Source organism: Chrysemys picta, chromosome 6 (assembly GCF_011386835.1).
Source record: "Chrysemys picta bellii isolate R12L10 chromosome 6, ASM1138683v2, whole genome shotgun sequence".
Taxonomy (NCBI): Eukaryota; Metazoa; Chordata; order Testudines; family Emydidae; genus Chrysemys; species Chrysemys picta.
This window is the reverse complement of record NC_088796.1, coordinates 25,196,533-25,213,670: the sequence shown is the minus strand read 5'-3', so window position 1 is coordinate 25,213,670 and position 17,138 is coordinate 25,196,533. Positions and strand designations below refer to the sequence as shown.

The 17,138-nt window shown below is 43.3% G+C and overlaps 1 protein-coding gene across 4 annotated transcripts in view; it reads left to right on the top strand.

Moving 5' to 3' along the window:
- Positions 1 to 16,827, top strand: part of RANBP3L (RAN binding protein 3 like) — a 49,517-nt gene extending 32,690 nt beyond the window's left edge. For 2 of the 4 annotated variants that reach the window (XM_005306908.5, XM_005306905.5), the window contains 2 exons: positions 2,326 to 2,521; positions 16,162 to 16,827. In XM_005306908.5, the coding sequence (XP_005306965.1) occupies positions 2,326 to 2,521; positions 16,162 to 16,205 (240 nt within the window). In that variant the 3' untranslated portion in view covers positions 16,206 to 16,827. Of the gene's footprint in view, positions 1 to 2,325; positions 2,522 to 6,599; positions 6,719 to 16,161 lie in introns of all 4 variants that reach the window. The other 2 variants (XR_256778.5, XM_042860199.2) reach the window with 2 other exon arrangements.
- The last annotated feature ends 311 nt before the right edge of the window (positions 16,828 to 17,138 follow it).

Genomic DNA, 17,138 nt, shown 5'->3' with positions numbered 1-17,138 from the left:
TGCAGTATTCAAGGTGTGGGCATACAATAGATTTATATAGTGGTGCTATGATATTTTCTCTTACTATCTATCAGTTTCCTAATAGTTCCTAACATTCTGTTAGCTTTCTTGTCTGCCGCTGTACATTTAGCAGCTTTTTTCAGAGAACTATCCAAGATTTCTTTCTTCAGTGGTAACAGCTAATTTAGATCCCATCATTTTGTATGTATAGATATGATAATTTTTCCCAATGTGCATTACTTTTGCACTTATCAACATTGAATTTCATCTGCCATTTTGTTGCCCAGTCACCCAGTTTTGTGAGGTCTCTTTGTAACTCTTCAGTCATCTTTAGACTTAACTGTCTTCTTGAGTAATTTTGTATCTTCTCCAAACTTTGCCACATCACTGTTTACCTCCTTTTCCAGATCATTTATGAATATGTTGAACAGCGCAGGTCCCAGTACAGATCCTGCTATTTCTCTTTACATTGTGAAAACTGACCATTGTTTCCTAGATTTTAACCAGTTACTGATCCATGGGAGGACCTTCTCTGATCCCATGACTTCTTACTTTACTTAAGAGCCTTTGGTGTGGACCTTGTCAAAAGCTTTCTGAAAGTCCAAGTACACTATATCAACTGGATCATCCATGTCCACATGCTTGTTGACACCCTCAAAGAATTCTAATAGATTGACGAGGCACGACTTCCCTTTACAAAAGCCATGTTGACTCTTCTCCAACAAATCATGTTCATCTGTGTGTCTGATAATCCTGTTCTTTACTATAGTTTCAACCAATTGCCTGCTATTAAAGTTAGTCTGTAATTGCCAGGATCAGCTCTGGAACCTTTTTTAAAAATTGCCATTACATTAGCTATCCTCCAGTCATCTGGTATAGAGGCTGATTTAAGTGATAGGCTACGTATCCCAGTAAGTAGTTCTACACTTTCATATTTGAGTTCCTTCAGAACTCTTGGATGAATACCATCTGGTTCGTCCTGCTGACTTACCAATGTTTAATTTATCAATTTGTTCCCAAACCTCCTCTCTTGACACCTCAATCTAGGACAGTTCCTCAGATATGCCTAAAAAGAATGGCTCACCCATGGCTCAGGTTCAAAGATATATGAACAAGTTTGAGAACCAATGAAAAAGGCAGCTACTTGAGTCTAATCTATAACATTTGCAACCCTAGGCTGACTTTGTCCCTGAAAAGCTGCATATTCCTGTGATGACAAATTACTCAGTTGACAACTGAGCTAATTTCTGCTGAAACACCAACTCTGAATTGCTCTCAACTGCTTTCTTCTGTGCATGGCTATGGTGAAAGGAAAGTTTCTGTCTGCTGCAAATGTGAGCAGCATGGAAGAAGAGCTAGATACTCTACTGCTTTGCAACTCTTGCAGTCACTTACACCTGTGCAAAGTGAATATAAATTGGGTATAAAACTACCAGATCAGACTAGTATCTTTCTACTCTGAATTGGTACAGGTGTAAATGAATTCACATGGTGCAAAGCAGTGGAGTATCAGGCCCCAGAAGACCATGTGCTTTCAGCTACCCTATGGTAAATGATTTCCTTCCAACTTCACCAGCAGAGTTCATGGCATCTTTTCATTTGTTAATCAGAGAACTAATTTTTGGTTGTTAATTCTGTCTTTACTTACTTCTAACCAGAAATATGACTAGGAATTTTCACAATCCATATATGTTTTATTATTGTCAGAAGTACATTTTGTTACTGAGGAATTGCACAGAGTCGAGAATATTAAGTATTCAATAAAAATTGAGTCATTCACTGAGAGGAATCATAATTTTTGTTTTAAGGTTGCATCCATTATCTCAAAGAAAACAACCAACAATTTTTAACAAATTCTAAAACACAGACCATTAAGACAGACTTAATATTATTTGTATTTAAGTCGATTTTCTCACAAAGTTACTAAGTTGGGATCTTACATAAATTCTTTTGACTCCAAAGGACAATAAGTGTCTGATTAAGAAGAACAGGAGGACTTGTGGCACCTTAGAGACTAACAAATTTATTAGAGCATAAGCTTTCGTGGACTACAGCCCACTTCTGAAGTGGGCTGTAGTCCACGAAAGCTTATGCTCTAATAAATTTGTTAGTCTCTAAGGTGCCACAAGTCCTCCTGTTCTTCTTTTTGCGGATACAGACTAACACGGCTGGTACTCTGAAACCTGTCTGATTAAGGGATTTTAGCTCTTTTGAGTCCTTTTAAAATCTCTCCCCTTTGCATCTGCACTTCAGTGGTTGGTTGGGATGCAGTCAGAGTTATTTTGCAGTTATTTTCAATGGTTGTATGCACTTTATTTTCTACAGGCAAGTTCAAAAGATACTGGGTACCTGTATGCAGCAATACATCACCGTCTTGTTGCACTGCGAAGCTTTGCTGAGCAAGAAGTGGATGCAAATCAGGTTGACACAGAGCCAGAAACAGCCTTTCATTCATTAAACTGTGATAGTGATGATGATGATGAAGATGAAACAATAACTCAAGCGAGCAGCAATGGATCAGGTAAGCAGAGTTTTTCCTGAGACTTTTGTGCTCCTTTGAACTTCACTTGGTGCCCTGATAATCCCATTTCTACCCCCTTTTATTAACCTCTACTTTCCATCCAAGTGCCTATGTTACGGTGACCCTCTCTCCAGCACTGAAGTAGGGTTTTAATATTTTGACAGGCTTGTGTCAACAGTGCCAAATTCTTTTAAAATAAATAATCAGAGTATCTTTTGACAGAGGAATGAGTGTCAGGATATCTGGGTTAAAAATTTTCAAGCTTAAAGTTAAGGCTCCTAAACCCAGACTTGGATATCTCAGTTGAAGTAGTCTGTAGTGCTGCGCTTAATTTCCACTTACTTCATTGGAAGTTGAGTCCACTTATACCAGTGCTGCATATAGTTTGTGGTAGTTAGTCTACCTGAACCATAAAAATGGTCATTTGAACCAAACTTATGTAATGTCTGATTTCTTTTCAACATCAACCTATGCTGACAGATTGTAACAGTCATTTATGGATGGTAAAACGGGTTGACAATGCAAGCACCAGGAGATTTTATACTGTTACAGGATGTTAAGAAGTGATAGATTCTGTCTACCAGGAGATTTGTGGGGCCAGACACCCTGCCCAGGATTAATCTGCTTTCACCAGTGGAACAAAGACTACAACCCCCACGGGTGAAGAGTCCACCTAAAGCAGGCTGTATTGGAGCAAGATGCTCACAAATCTCACTCCAGTGGCAGTTAGCACAGCCCATAAAGTGGCTGGGGTCAACCATGGAGAAGTCAAGGGACTCTAGAGATACAGTGGCCAGAGCTGAAAGTTGCCTTTCCTTAGTGGAAGGCAGGTACTACGCTGCCCAAGTGGGGAGATTCACCCCAGGAGAGCTGCTGTTGTGCATGTAGGAATTGTAAATTGCATCTACGTCTTCTCTCAGGAGGAATATGGCAGTGATGTTTGAATTATCATTAGCCACGTGACACTTCTCCTTCCAGTGGAGCTGCAGGCTGTTCCCTTTTTAGTTTTTAAAATAACTCTTCAGCAAGGATCAAATCACATACAAATAACAGTTTTGAGTGACTGTTTAATTTAGGAAACAAACACGTCTTTTTTCCTGTTAGCAAGAATATGACAGTTTACAATACTTGTTCCCATAATCATTTGTTGTATCTCTATAATATTCAGTTCACAGAACAAAACATGCCATTATTATAAAACAAAACTTTTTTTTCAAGTACCCATTTGCAAATATTATTCCATTAAACAAATGGGGAAAATGTTAGTCTTTTTGTTTTTCTTTACATTAATACACTTGGTATACAGAATTAATTTAAATGAGTGCCAGGACTTTAGAATTGGTAAAATAATTGAAAATATTAACATTAAGCACTTTTCCAAATTACTTAACGTGAAAACTCCCTTGTTATCTCCAAATAGTCAAACCTGCTCTGTGTCCTTCCAAAAATAGTCTCTATTGGTTTTAAGAAGAGTTTCTGTTAATTTGAAAACTTCATATGAAGTTGGATTCCTTTCCAGAATTATTGACAATAAGGACTTCTAGTTCTTGCACAAAGGCTGAGGTGAAAGGTAATGTCAAAAAGGTATAAGAGACTGGATTTACAGTCAAAGACTTCTGATGCAGAAGTTGAGATAGCAGGTGACAAACAGAATCTGAGATCTGTGTTTTAGGAGCACAAAAATAAGAGAATACCCTTCTGCCAGTTACTCCTGGATCCTTAATCCAAACCTCTGTTTTTCATGTCCAAGTGATCATTGACAGAAGTACTCACAGTCCCTTTCAACAAATCTTTGGGTGGCCTCTAGCATTTACTGCTTTACCTTCATCTCACCTGTTATCCTTATACCCATTAGATCTTCATCTTGCGTAGGTTTTGCCTTCCAGTATTCTGTCCCCACTTTACACTCATACAGTCGCATCTAGTCATGCAACCCAATCTTGCAGCACACTCACTCCTGGAACTCCATTTCTAAAATGATTCATGATGCCCTGCTCTCTCACAGGCAGTTAGCATTTGGCTTACTTGTGGCTCTTCTGGTTGAAATACACAGTAAGCAGTTTCTTTTAATAGGGTGTCGAAAAGTGAGAATCGCATGGAGTACTACTTTCAAAAACTGGCAGGCTAGAATGCTCAAAGTGCAGGGAGTTCTCAAAATTTCCCTTTATCTTTCTCTTAAAGGTTTTTCTGATCTGCAGAATACAATGTTCTCCATCACTGGCTACACCCAGATACGTCCTGGCTTTGTTTACATACTTGGGGTCTCATTCTGTACTCACAGATTCATAGATTTTAAAGCCATTGTAGTCATCTAGTCTGAGTTCCTGGATAACTCAGGCCAAAGAACCTCACCTAGTAATCTCTGCATCAAGCCCATGACTGCTGTTTGAGCTATATCTTTTAAAAAGATATTCAGTCTTGATGTAAAGACTGTAAGTGATGGAGAATCCATCATGTCCCTAGATAAGCTATTACAATAGTTCTTCCCTGTTCATATCTCTTCTCATCAGGCAGAGGGAGGAATTGACTTGGGGTCTCCCACATCCTGGATGAGTAACCTAACCACTGGGCTAATGGCTATAGGTAGGCCCTACCAAATTCACGGTCCATTTGGGTCAATTTCGTGGTCATAGGATTTAAAAAATCATAAATTTCATTATTTCAGTTATTTAAATCTAAAAATTCAGTGTTGTAATTGTAGTGATCCTGACCCAAAAAGGAGTTGTGCAGTGGTCGCAAGGATATTGTAATGGGGGTTGTGGTACTGCTACCCTTACTTCTGTGCTGCTGCTGGTAGCAGCGCTGTCTTCAGAGCTGGGCAGCTGGAGAGTGGTGGCTGCTGGCTGGGAGCCCAGCTCTGAGGTCAGAGCTGCCGCCAGCAGCAGCGCAGAAGTAAGAATAGCATGGTATGGTATTGCCACCTTTACTTCTGTGCTGCTGCCTGCAGAGCTGTGCCCTCAGTCAGCAGCTGCTACTGTCTGGCCGCCCAGCTCTGAAGGCAGCAACACAGAAGTAAGGCTGGCATGGTATGGTGTTGCCACCCTTATTTCTATGCTGCTGCTGGTGGGGTGCTGCCTTCAGAGCTGGGCACCTGGCCAACAGCCGTAGCTCTCTGGCCACCGAGCTCTGAAGGCAGCACAGAAGTAAGGGTGGCAATATCACGACACCGCCTCCCCAAAATAACCTTGCAACTTCCCTGCAATGCCCTTTTGGGTCAGGACCCCCAATTTGAGAAATGTTGGTCTTCCCCATGAAATCTGTATAGTATAGGGTAAAAGCACACAAAAGACCAGATTTAACAGGGAGAGAACAGATTTCATGGTCTGTGACGCATTTTTCATGGCCATGAATTTGGTAGGGCCCTAGTTATAGGGGAGTCGTTATCCACATTCTCCTCTGCTTTGTGTGGCATTAGGCAGGCATCTAAGCCATTCTTGCAAGAAATGGCTTAAGTGTCTAAGCCACCCAGCTCTAGGAGAGGGGTTCCTGGCTGTGGATTTTAAGCAGAGATGGGTACCTACCTGCAGCCTGGACTTAGGTGCAGAATTCCCTGAGAAGGGCAGGACTTAGGACATACCCTCTCAGAGGCATCTCCTATTGGCTTGCTTAGGAGACTCCTTGCCTAGCTGGCAGGCTTTTGTGGATTGCATTCTTAGATGAATATCTCTCTAGGATCCTAGACTCCTAACTCAGGCTTTGTGGATCTCAGGGATTTTCTAGGCACCTACAAGTTAGGCATTGCAATGCTCAGCAGCATAGTGCCTAAACCTCTTTGTGAATTTGGGCCTGGGAATAGTAGCAGGCCCCCTAGAGTGTAAATGATCTCATCAGCTTGTGGAAACAACCATTATTCTGTGAGAAGCACAGGGCCAGTGATCCTGAGGATGTTAGGAAAAAATGGTTCTTGATGAAGTGTCATAGTTGGAGCTGTTAGGCCAAAATAAGTCACTGTGAGATAGACTCTCACATCTGATGCTTTCAGAAGAGAGGATGAAATCCCAGTGATTCCTTGCTGGGGGGCCTTAGAAGGGATGCTTCCCTTCACTTCCATCATTCCTTTCTTCCTTGACCCCTACAGAAGTCTATTTATGAGGATCCAGATCTACAAGGGAGAAGAGATAGGTATGGGGAATATACCCGAGGGGCTGGGGAGACAGATGCTACCATCAGATGAGGGCAGGAGACAAAAACTCACAGGTAAGTAAAAAACATGGAGACCTGGGAGAAGGGTCGGAATCTGTTGGGGAGCATGGGCTGTTCTAGCAGGGATAAGAAAGGGACAAGGACAACATAGCGGGGAAATCAAATCAGTATCTTAGATGTATCTTATACTAATGCGAGAAGTATGGGAAATAAGCAGGAAGAACCAGAAATGCTAGTTAATAAACCCAACAGTGCCATAGTTGGCATCACAGAGACTTGGAGGGTTAATACACATGACTGGAATTTTGGTATAGAAGGGTACAGCTTACTCAGGAAGTGTTGCCTTATATATAAAAAATGTATACACCTGGACTGAGGTTGCGATGAAAATAAGAGACAGACTTGTTGAAAGTCTCTGAGTAAGGATAAAAGGGATAAAAACAAGGGTGATGTCATGGTAAGAGATAACTACAGACCACTTAACCAGGAAGAAGAGATGGATGAGGCTTTTTTTTAAACTACTGACAAAATCATCCAAAGTACTTGGTGGTGATGGGGGACTTCAGCTACCCAGACATCTGTTGGGAAAATAATAGAGCATGGCACAGATTATACATCAAGTTCTTGGAAGGCATTGGAGGCAATTTTTTATTTCAGAAGCTCAAGAAAGCAACTAGGGGAGAAGCTGTTCTTGATTTCATTTTGACAAATAGGGAGGAACTGGTTGAGGATTTGAAATTGGAAGGCAGCTTGGGTGAAAGTGATCATGAAATGACAGACTTCATGATTCTAAGAAATGGTGGGAGGGAAAACAGCAGAATAAAGACAATGGTTGTCAAGAAGGATGACGTTAGCAAATTCCAGGGAGTTTGGTAGGTAAGATCCCATGGGAAGCAAGTCTAAGGGGAAGAACAGTTCAAGAGAATATTGGCAGTTTTTCAACGAGACATTAAGGGCACAAGAGCAAACTGTCCCACTGCTAGGAAAGATAGAAAGTATGGCAAGAGACCACCCTGGCTTAACCAGCAGAATTCAATAAGCTGAAATTAAAAAATTAGTCCTACAAAAAGTGGAAACTAGGTCAATTTACAAAGGATGAATATAAACAAATAACGCAAATATGTAGGGACAAAATTAGAAAGGCCAAAACGCAAAACAAGATTAAACTAGCTTGAGACATAAATGGTAACAAGAAAACATTCTACAAATACATTAATAGCAAGAGGCAGACCAAGGACAGGGTAGGTCAATTACTCAATGAGGGGGTGAAACAATAACAATAACAAAAGATGTGGAAATGGCAGAAGTGCTAAATGACTTTTTTGTTTCAGTTTCAGTTTTCACCAAAAAGTTTAGTAGCAACTGGACATCTAACATAGTGAATACCAGTGAAAATTAGGTAGGCTCAGAGGTTAAAACAGGGAAAGAACAAGTTAAAAATTACAAGTTAGATGCCTTCAAGTCACCGGGGCCTTAGGAAATACATCCTAGAATACTCAAGAAGCTGACTGAAGAGCTATGAGGCATTAGTGATTATCTTCAAAAAGTCATGGAAGACAGGAGAGATCCCAGAGGACTGGAAGAGGGCAAATATAGTGGTAATCTATAAAAAGAGAAATAAGGACAAACCAGGGAATTACAGACCAGTCAGTTTAACTTCAGAATCCAGAAAGATAATGGAATGAATAATTAAAAAATCAATTTGCAAACACCCAGAAGATAATAAGGTGATAAGTAACAGTCAGCATGGATTTGTGAAGAACAAATAGTGTCAAACCAACCTAATAGCTTTCTCGGACAGGGTAACAAGCCTTGTGGATGGGGGGAAGCAGTAGATGTGGTATATCTTGACTTTAATAAGGCTTTTGATACTGTCTCGCATGACCTTCTCATAAACAAACTAGGGAAATACAACCTAGATGGAGCTAATTTAAGGTGGGTGCCTAACTGGTTGGAAAACCGTTCCCAGAGCATAGTTATCAGTGGTTCACAGTCAAGCCAGAAGGGCATATCAAGTGGGCTCCTGCAGAGATCAGTTCTAAGTCTGGTTCTGTTCAATATCTCCACCAGTGATTTAGATAATGGCATAGAGAATACAGTTATAAAGATTGCCAATGATACCACGCTGTGAGGGGTTGCAAATGCTTTGGAGAATAGGATTAAAATTCAAAATGATCTGGACATGCTGGAGAAATCGTCTGAAGGAAATAGGATGAAATTCAATAAGGACAAATGCAAAGTGTACTCCACTTAGGAGGGAACAATCAGTTGCACACATATGAAATGGGAAATGACTGCCTAGGAAGGTGTCTGCAGAAAGGGATCTGGGGGTCATAGTGGATCACAAGCTAAATATGAGTCAACAGTGTAACACTGTTGCATCTGAAGAAGTAGGTTTTTTACCCATGAAAGCTTATGCCCAAATAAATCTGTTAGTCTTTAAGGTGCCACCAGACTTGTTGTTTTTGAGGATACAGACTAACACGGCTACCCCCCGATACTGTTGCAAAAAAAGCAAACATCATTCTGGGATGTATTAGCAGGAGTTTTTAAGCAAGACACAATAAGTATTTTTTCTGCTCTACTCTGTGCTGATTAGGCCTCAACTGGAGTATCATGTCCAGTTCTGGGTGCCACATTTTAGGAAAGATGTGGAAAAACTGGAGAAAGTCCAGAGAAGAGCAACAAAAATGATTAAAGGTCTTTAAAACATGACCTATGAAGAAAGATGGCAAAAATTGGGTTTGTTTAGTCTGGAGAAGAGAAGACTGATGGGGGACATGAAAAACATTCTCAATTACATAAAAGGTTGCTACAAGGAGGAGAGAGAAAAATTGTTCTCCTTAACCTCTGAGGACAGGACAAGAACCAATGGGTTTAAATTGCGGCAAGGGAGGTTTAGGTTGGACAGTACGAAAAACTTTCTAACTGTTAGGGTAGTTAAGCACTGGAATAAATTGCCTCACGAGGTTGTGGAATCTCCATCATTGGAGGTTTTTAATAGCAGGTTAGACAAATACTTGTCAGGGATGGCCTAGATAATATTTACTCCTGCCTTGAGTGCAGGGGACTGGATTAGAAGACCACTGGAGGTCCTTTCCAGTCCTACAATTCTATGAGTCTATCAGCCAGGTGGTGATACTCCTCCTAGTGCTGTCTGAAGCAGCAATGATATAGGTGTTCCTTCGTCCATGCTGTGGAACCTCCTTAAGGAGAGTTCCAGGACACTGGCTGGTAGGGAACTCCCAGGCAGCATGCCACGTTGCTTTGGATTCAGAAGAAAACTGTAAGGTGCAAAAAGTTAATGCAGAGGCACAAGACTTCTGAGCTGCAGCTTCTGTTGGTCCACCAAGATTTGCCAGGATCTTAGGGATTGCTCTGGTTTTGGGTGCCAAACAATATGCTCATTAATAGAAGTGCCAGCTGTGCTCCATTAAAGAGAACAGTACCAAGGCATGAGGTAACCTTGCAACTTTTCCAGTACATGACAGAAGTTACTTGTGTACTGGCCTTGTTGCAATGTGACAGGGTCCCTGGAGTGCAACCTGGACTGTGGGACCACTGAGCCTTCCAAACCCAGCAGCCTGAGTTGTCTCTCACACTGTGATGTTAATGTTAAACTATAAGCCTCTGACAGGCAATGCACTGTGTAAGGGACACATCCAATCCACAGGCAGGGACACATCCAACTGAGTTACATGAATGATCTCCCGGCCCCTCATAATCCAGCAATAGAGAGGCCCCAGCTCCCCAGCCTTGCAACCCAGAACTCTACTGTCTTGCAATGAAGAAGCCTGGCTAGTATCAGCTCATTACCTCATTCACCACTCTCTCAGTGTGGAATGGATTTACACTAGCCTTTGTACCTTTTCATAGGATTTACCATCTTTACCAAATTATTTGTCATAAGGTTTACTATTTACCAAACTTTTTATCATGAGATTTAACAGTAACACCAAATCCTTCATCACAAGGAGGTATTTCCAAGTATTTTTTCTCATACTACGCTTTCTGTTTAGACAGTCTGGTTTGTTCAATACCCATTGTGTCTTTCAACTCCTTCCTTAACCTTAGCATATGTTCAGTTACTGTTTTTATTTTCCCTTCTGTGTCCCCTTCAGTATGAATCCTCAGTCCAATCATCTTTGGGGCTCTGATACTCCAGGGTCTGGTGAGATAAGGATGTAGGGAGATTCTGCATATTGGCTGGCCCTCTGTGGAGCTGTCCCCCAATCCCAGGGTTATACACATGCCAAAAATCCATCTCCTTTCTTGGGATTACCATGTGATCCCCACTCCCAGTACTTGGACCTTCCCTGCCCCCTTTTCCTAGAGCAGTGCTGGGCAACCTGCGGCTCATCAGGGTAATCTGATTGCAGGCTGCGGGACATTTTGCTGACTTTGACCGTCTGCAGGCACGGCCACCACAGCTCCCAGTGGCCATGGTTCGCCTTTCCCGGCCAATGGGAACTGCGGGAACGGTGGGCCACAGGTTGCCCACCACTGCCCTAGAGGGTTGGAATCTGTGCTTTCTGGGCTAAGAATTACTTCGAGGGAATTCTGCGCCACTGTGCAGAATTCATGTCCCCTCCAAATTACTTTCCTCCCCTCCTCCCCCAAAAATGATGGGGAAGCAAAAAGAAGCTGCGCAGGGGAAGGGGGGGCTGGGATGCCCATGAGCATAGTTTGCGGGGAATTTCCCCCCCCCAAACAAAGGCAAGATGTGGGGGGCAGGGCACACAGGATCATGTGCCAATGCCCCGCCCCATTTCTGCGAGTGCAGAGCTACTGGGCTGAAGGAGGCTGCTGCTCTGCTTGCTGACTCTGAAGCTGGATGCTGCCTCCTGGGTCCTAGTGCCAGTTGTGTGTGTGCTGGTAGCCATCCTGTTTCTGTACAACAGTGAGTGCCCATGGTGGGGTGGGGGGGCAGGGGAAATGGGGTTGGGCTGGGAGGAAGAGGCAGTGGGGAAGGAAGCATGTGGGATAGGGCAGGGGACAGTGGGGAGAGGAAAGGGGGAGGGATGGGGAAGAGAAGGAGATAGGTGAATCAGGGGAGGGGAGCAGGAGCCCAGCATCCCCTTGGCAGCAGTGGGGGCTTCCCTGTTAAGCAGGCCCATCAACCCCCACATCTCCTGCACCGGGACCACCCTAATGAGACCCCCACATGTGGACCCACATCCCACTGAGCCCCAACCAGCTGCACCAGGACCCATACCTCCCTCAGCACCTGGACCCCACACTGAGCCCCAACCACCTTCATCTAGACCCCATTGTAGAGTCCCATTGCCCCTGCACCCAGAATCCCCCAATGATCCCCTGTGCATCCATTTCCCCCCAATGAGCTCCCTGCACCCAGATTGCCCCACACAGAACCCTCTTACCCCATATCTGGAGCCCCCTACACTCAGCCCCTCCACATTTGGATCTGCTGGGATGAGCCTGCCTGCCCACACCTGGTGCAGACAGGCGGGCCCCAGGGTGTTCTGAGGCAGGCCCAGCCCTTGCAGTGTGTCTCGGTCAGGGCAGCCTCACCGTCGAGTCCCTGATCTCCCACCTCCGTGCAGGGGCAGTGATGCAGGGTGATCTCCCACCTCCATGCAGCCAGTGGCCTGTGCTCCCCACTGCCACGCTGGAGTCTCCATATTTTACTGCTGGAGGCATTCTGTGCCAAAAAAAATAAAATTCAGCGCCAAAAAGTAAAAATTTTGCAAAATTCTGCACATTGTATTTGTCAAAATAACACTACATAATCACACCAATTTCAATTATTTTGGTAATTTATTTCAAAATACCTGTCAGGAAGTATGTGTGTAACAATACAGACACACAAAATTCCCCCCCGCCCAGGAGTAAAGCGTTAAAGAACTCCCTATGACAACCCTATTCCTGTTCCCTGCCCCCTTTCCCACTCCAGAGTCCAGCCAGGAGGCCAGACACCTACAACCCCTCCCCCTCCCCGAGTCCAGCCATGCCCCCCAGTCTAGATACCTGCACTCCCTCCCCTCCAGAGCCCAGCCATGGGTCCCCCCGGCCCAGATACCTTCATCCCCTTCCTCCCAGAGCCATGGGCCCCTCCTGGTTCAGACATCCACCCCTCTTCCCCCAGAGCCCAGGGTTCCAGAGGGAGAAACAGCCTGATGCTAGGTCCCACAGGCTTGCATGGAGTTTTCTGTGTGCCACTCTCTCCTTCCCTCAGGGCATGCTGGGAACTGCAGCTGCCAGGAATCCTCTAGCTCCCTCCCTCCCCCCCAGCAGTGTCTTCTGTGTGTGAGATGGGCTCAGCCGAGTCCAGCAGACCCTATTGCGGCTAGCAGCACTGTAGACCATTTCTGTGGGGAAAAGGAAGTTCTGCACACACATTAATTTCTGCAAAATTCTGCATTGTGCAGTGGCGCAAAATTCCCCCAGGAGTAATGACATTTATTTATTGACAAATAAAATTTGCAGAATTTTATAATATTGTGTGCAGAATTTTTATTTTTTTGGTGTAGAATTCTCTCAAGAGTAGAGTGTCTACTCTTTGGTCAGATGCACCTTTTCCCAGCAGCCCTCCCTCAGCTGCTTTCTATGTCTTACCAGCCTGGAGAAAGCCCTCCTCTCCTCTGCCAGCTGAGTCATTTGCATTCTCACAGACAACTGCTGCCTGGAAGTTTCCTGGATACAACTCCTTGGCTAACACAGGCATGGTAGCTGCATCTTGATTTAAAGAGATTAAATTACCACAATTATTTACCACAAGCATATCAGGACCAACGTCCTGGAAAACTGGGACCTGGGTTGGGGTACCCTCTGTCACCCTTTTCTCTATCCCCAAGAGGTCAGCTGTGTGACTGCTTCCCTCCAAAAGGTCAGTTACTCAGTTCCCTTTCTGAACCTGAGTCTCAGGTTGCATGCCTGTGTCCACTCTGTCCTGGGCATCCTCTCCCAAGTGACCAGTGAGGAGACATTCTCCCACTATTCTTTCCCCAGTTTCCTTCTTTGGGCCCCCTTCTAGGACACACTCTCTGTGCTCTCTAGAGTGGGATCTATCCCTTGTTCAGCTGCAATGTGTTGGCAGCTAACACCCTGGACAGTTTTCTCAATGACAGGCACTCCACCTTTCTCCCTTCCTGAGGAGGTGTTGCCTTCAGCAGCAGTGCAGAGCTGGTCTCAATCTCCTCCACATTTGGAAGCATGCTGCTTCCACCTGCTGCAGAGTAATCAAAGAGATTTTCTCCCTTTCCTTCAGCAGTTCCTGGGACTTTACTCTTTCCCTCTGGGGTCCCAGCATAATGTTTCTTCTTGCTGCGGGCAAACACCTTAACAGCCTGAGCTATATGGAAAAAATCATTCCCACTAAGTATGTCAACCGAGAGACCTTCCATTACTCTCACAGTCAAAACACTTTCCAAATCTTCCCACGCCAATTAATTCTAGCTAGTGGCACAGGGAATCTGGTTCCAGCCACATCTACAATTTCTGCCATTTAACCAGGTAATATGTTGGCATTTGGTGCTACACTCTGATTAACCGGAGAAATCCGTGCCCCTGTATGCTTCCACCCTAAGTATTCCCTGTCATTAATTCTGACAACGTTAATGTGCTCCATGTCTGATTGTGCAGAGGCTAGTCTCACAAAACCAATATGATAAGTCTCAGGTGCCTGAGAGATTCCTGAGGTGAGGACAGCAGCATTAACTATTTGTTGTCTGCTTCCTCCCAGCACAGGGCATTTATTTCTCAGGTGAGCAGTGGAATTACAGTGACAGCACCTTTTGGGCTCTTCTGGTTTCACAGGAGAGTTGAGATAGGGATTAGAGGAATGATCCTGGGGAGGTGAGTGCCCAACCTCCCAGCCACCCTCCTTTTTTCCAGGGGTAAAACAGGAACACTGCTTCCCACCAAGTTTTATCCCCTCTTTCTGTGGTTTACGCTCAATAGATACCTGGGTCTTCTCAAAGACATCAGCTAGAGATGCCATCTTATCCACAGTTTTCACATTTTTGTCCCATAGACACTGTTTCACTTCATCTTTACATATGCTTAGGAAGTGCTCCTGAGCAACAAGGTCAAATATTTCTTCAAAGCTTTCAACCCCTTTTCCCCTCACCCATTTTCCCATCAGATCTTTCATGCTGTTTACATATTCCCCATTACTCATACCAGCATTTATCTTAAGATTCCTAAATTTTACCCTCTATGTTCCAGGGGTAATCTGAAATAATTTCAAAACTGTTTCTTTGAATTTACAATAATCTAAAGCATCCTGAACTTGCACTTCATTGAATATATTCAGAGCTTTACCAGTTAACTTTGCAAGCAAAGAAGGGATTTTCTTGTTCTCGGGAATCTCATTAATCACACACAGCCTCTGAAAGGGAGTAAAATATTCTGTAAGATTGTCTGTCTCTTTGTATCCAGGACACAATTGTTCCCATTTATGGATTTTTGGAGAGGTGGAAATCAGTGGTGAGGGAGCGCTCTGGTTCTCTAGCAAGGCCAATTGTCTCCGCTCTTTTACCTTTTCCTCAGCTGCTGTGGCTTGCAGTTCTAAGGCCCGCTGATGTGCTAACTCCTCTGCTTGATTCTGAGCCCCTATTTCCAGTTCCTTTAGCTCCAAGATTCGCTGATGTACTTTCTCTCTCTTGCTACCTGCAGCCTGAACAGCTCTAACTGTGCAACCTGGATTGTGGGACTGCTGAGCCCAACAAACCCACCAGCCTGGGTTGTCTCTCACAGTGTGATGTTAATATTAAACTACAAGCCTCTGTCAGGCAATGCACTTACACAGCCATCCACAGGCCGGGACACATCTAGTTGAGTTACATGAATGATCTCCCAGCCAGTCATGAACCAGCAATAGAGAGGCCCCAGCCAATTCCCCACAGCTCCCCAGCCTTGCATCCAAACTGTACTATCTTGCACTGGTCAGAAGCCAGGCCAGCATAAGCTCATTACCTTGTTCACCACTCTCTCAGTGGGAATGGATTTACACTAGCCTTTGTAGTCTGAGCTGAGATTTCCCAAGCACTTCATCCAAAACTACACTGTTTTAGGTAAAATATAAAATCAATTTATTAAATACAGAAGGATAGATTTTAAGTGATTATAAGTAGCAGGCATAGAGATCAGAGTGAGTAGTCCAACAGATTGACCTGCAAAAGTGTGTATGGCTGTTCCAGGGTTAGCTAGTTAAATTATATGTACACCTCTACCCTGATATAACGCGACCCGATATAACATGAATTCAGATATAACGCGGTAAAGCAGTGCTCCGGGGGGAGAGGGGGGGGGCTGCACACTCTGGCGGATCAAAGCAAGTTTGACATAACGCGGTTTCACCTATAACACAGTAAGATTTTTTGGCTCCCGAGGACAGCGTTATATTGGGGGTAGAGGTGTATATAACCATGAATATATCATATCCAGACATTAACCTATTACTCTATTATGAAATACTGATTTGATTTAAAGTGTGAATATATTGAAATAACCAGGTATATTTAATTCTATTTCAGATCATTCTAGATGGATCCGCAGACAGCCTGTTGTTTGCTCATGACAACTACCTATGATTACAGCAATACAGTTGGTAGTTTCATCTTGCTGAAAATTGTAAACCATCTCAGCAATCCTTGGAGTAAGGAAATCCTACGCATTCACGTTCTATGATTTTCAAGCAAAGATTAACTTTCAGGACAACATAAGCTTAATACAGCAGAAATTGACTTCAGAAGCACTTTAAGGATTCCAATCTTCATTCCTTGCGCTGGAATGGGAATGATGGGGTGGCCTCCAGTATTCAAGAAACTTTACAAAGCTTTCAGATTTGGAATTAATCATATATAGAGACATTAATAACCTGATGGATTTTATATCTAATCAAGGTTCATTCATCATATTGATGGAGAGAATTGTTTAACCATCAAATAGTGATATTTCTAAAAGAAGATATATTTATTGTTTGTTTCAGTTATGTAATGTCTGTCCATAAAAAGATGTATATTATGAAAACTTTAAACATCATTTTATTGGAAAGAGCCATTGTAATTGTTTGGTAACATTCAAGGTCCTATGCCGCAGTCCGTATTCATGCAGAACTCCTTGTGAATGGGAGTTTCATATGAATGAAGTCTACGGAAACTAACCTTTAATTAAATAAGATCTTTGTTTTGAAAATCTCATATTGTTGATTGGAGTTAGGATATCTTTTTTTAAATGGTAAGAGACAGGGGTCTGATTCTGCTCCCACTACAGTAAGTGAGAGTTTTGTCACCAACTACAGTTGGATCAGGATCAGGCCTCAAGTTTTAGGAAGCATCTGAAAATTCAACTATAATATTTTGGGGCACATCTGTTTGCGCACATGAAAACTCCCTTTGCCTATACAAAATAAGTAATTGCACAGATAATTGCCTATTTGTCATGTGCAAATTGATGCACATACAATATTTCTGGAGACCTGCTACAACTTTTGCCTTAAATCGGTGAGTTA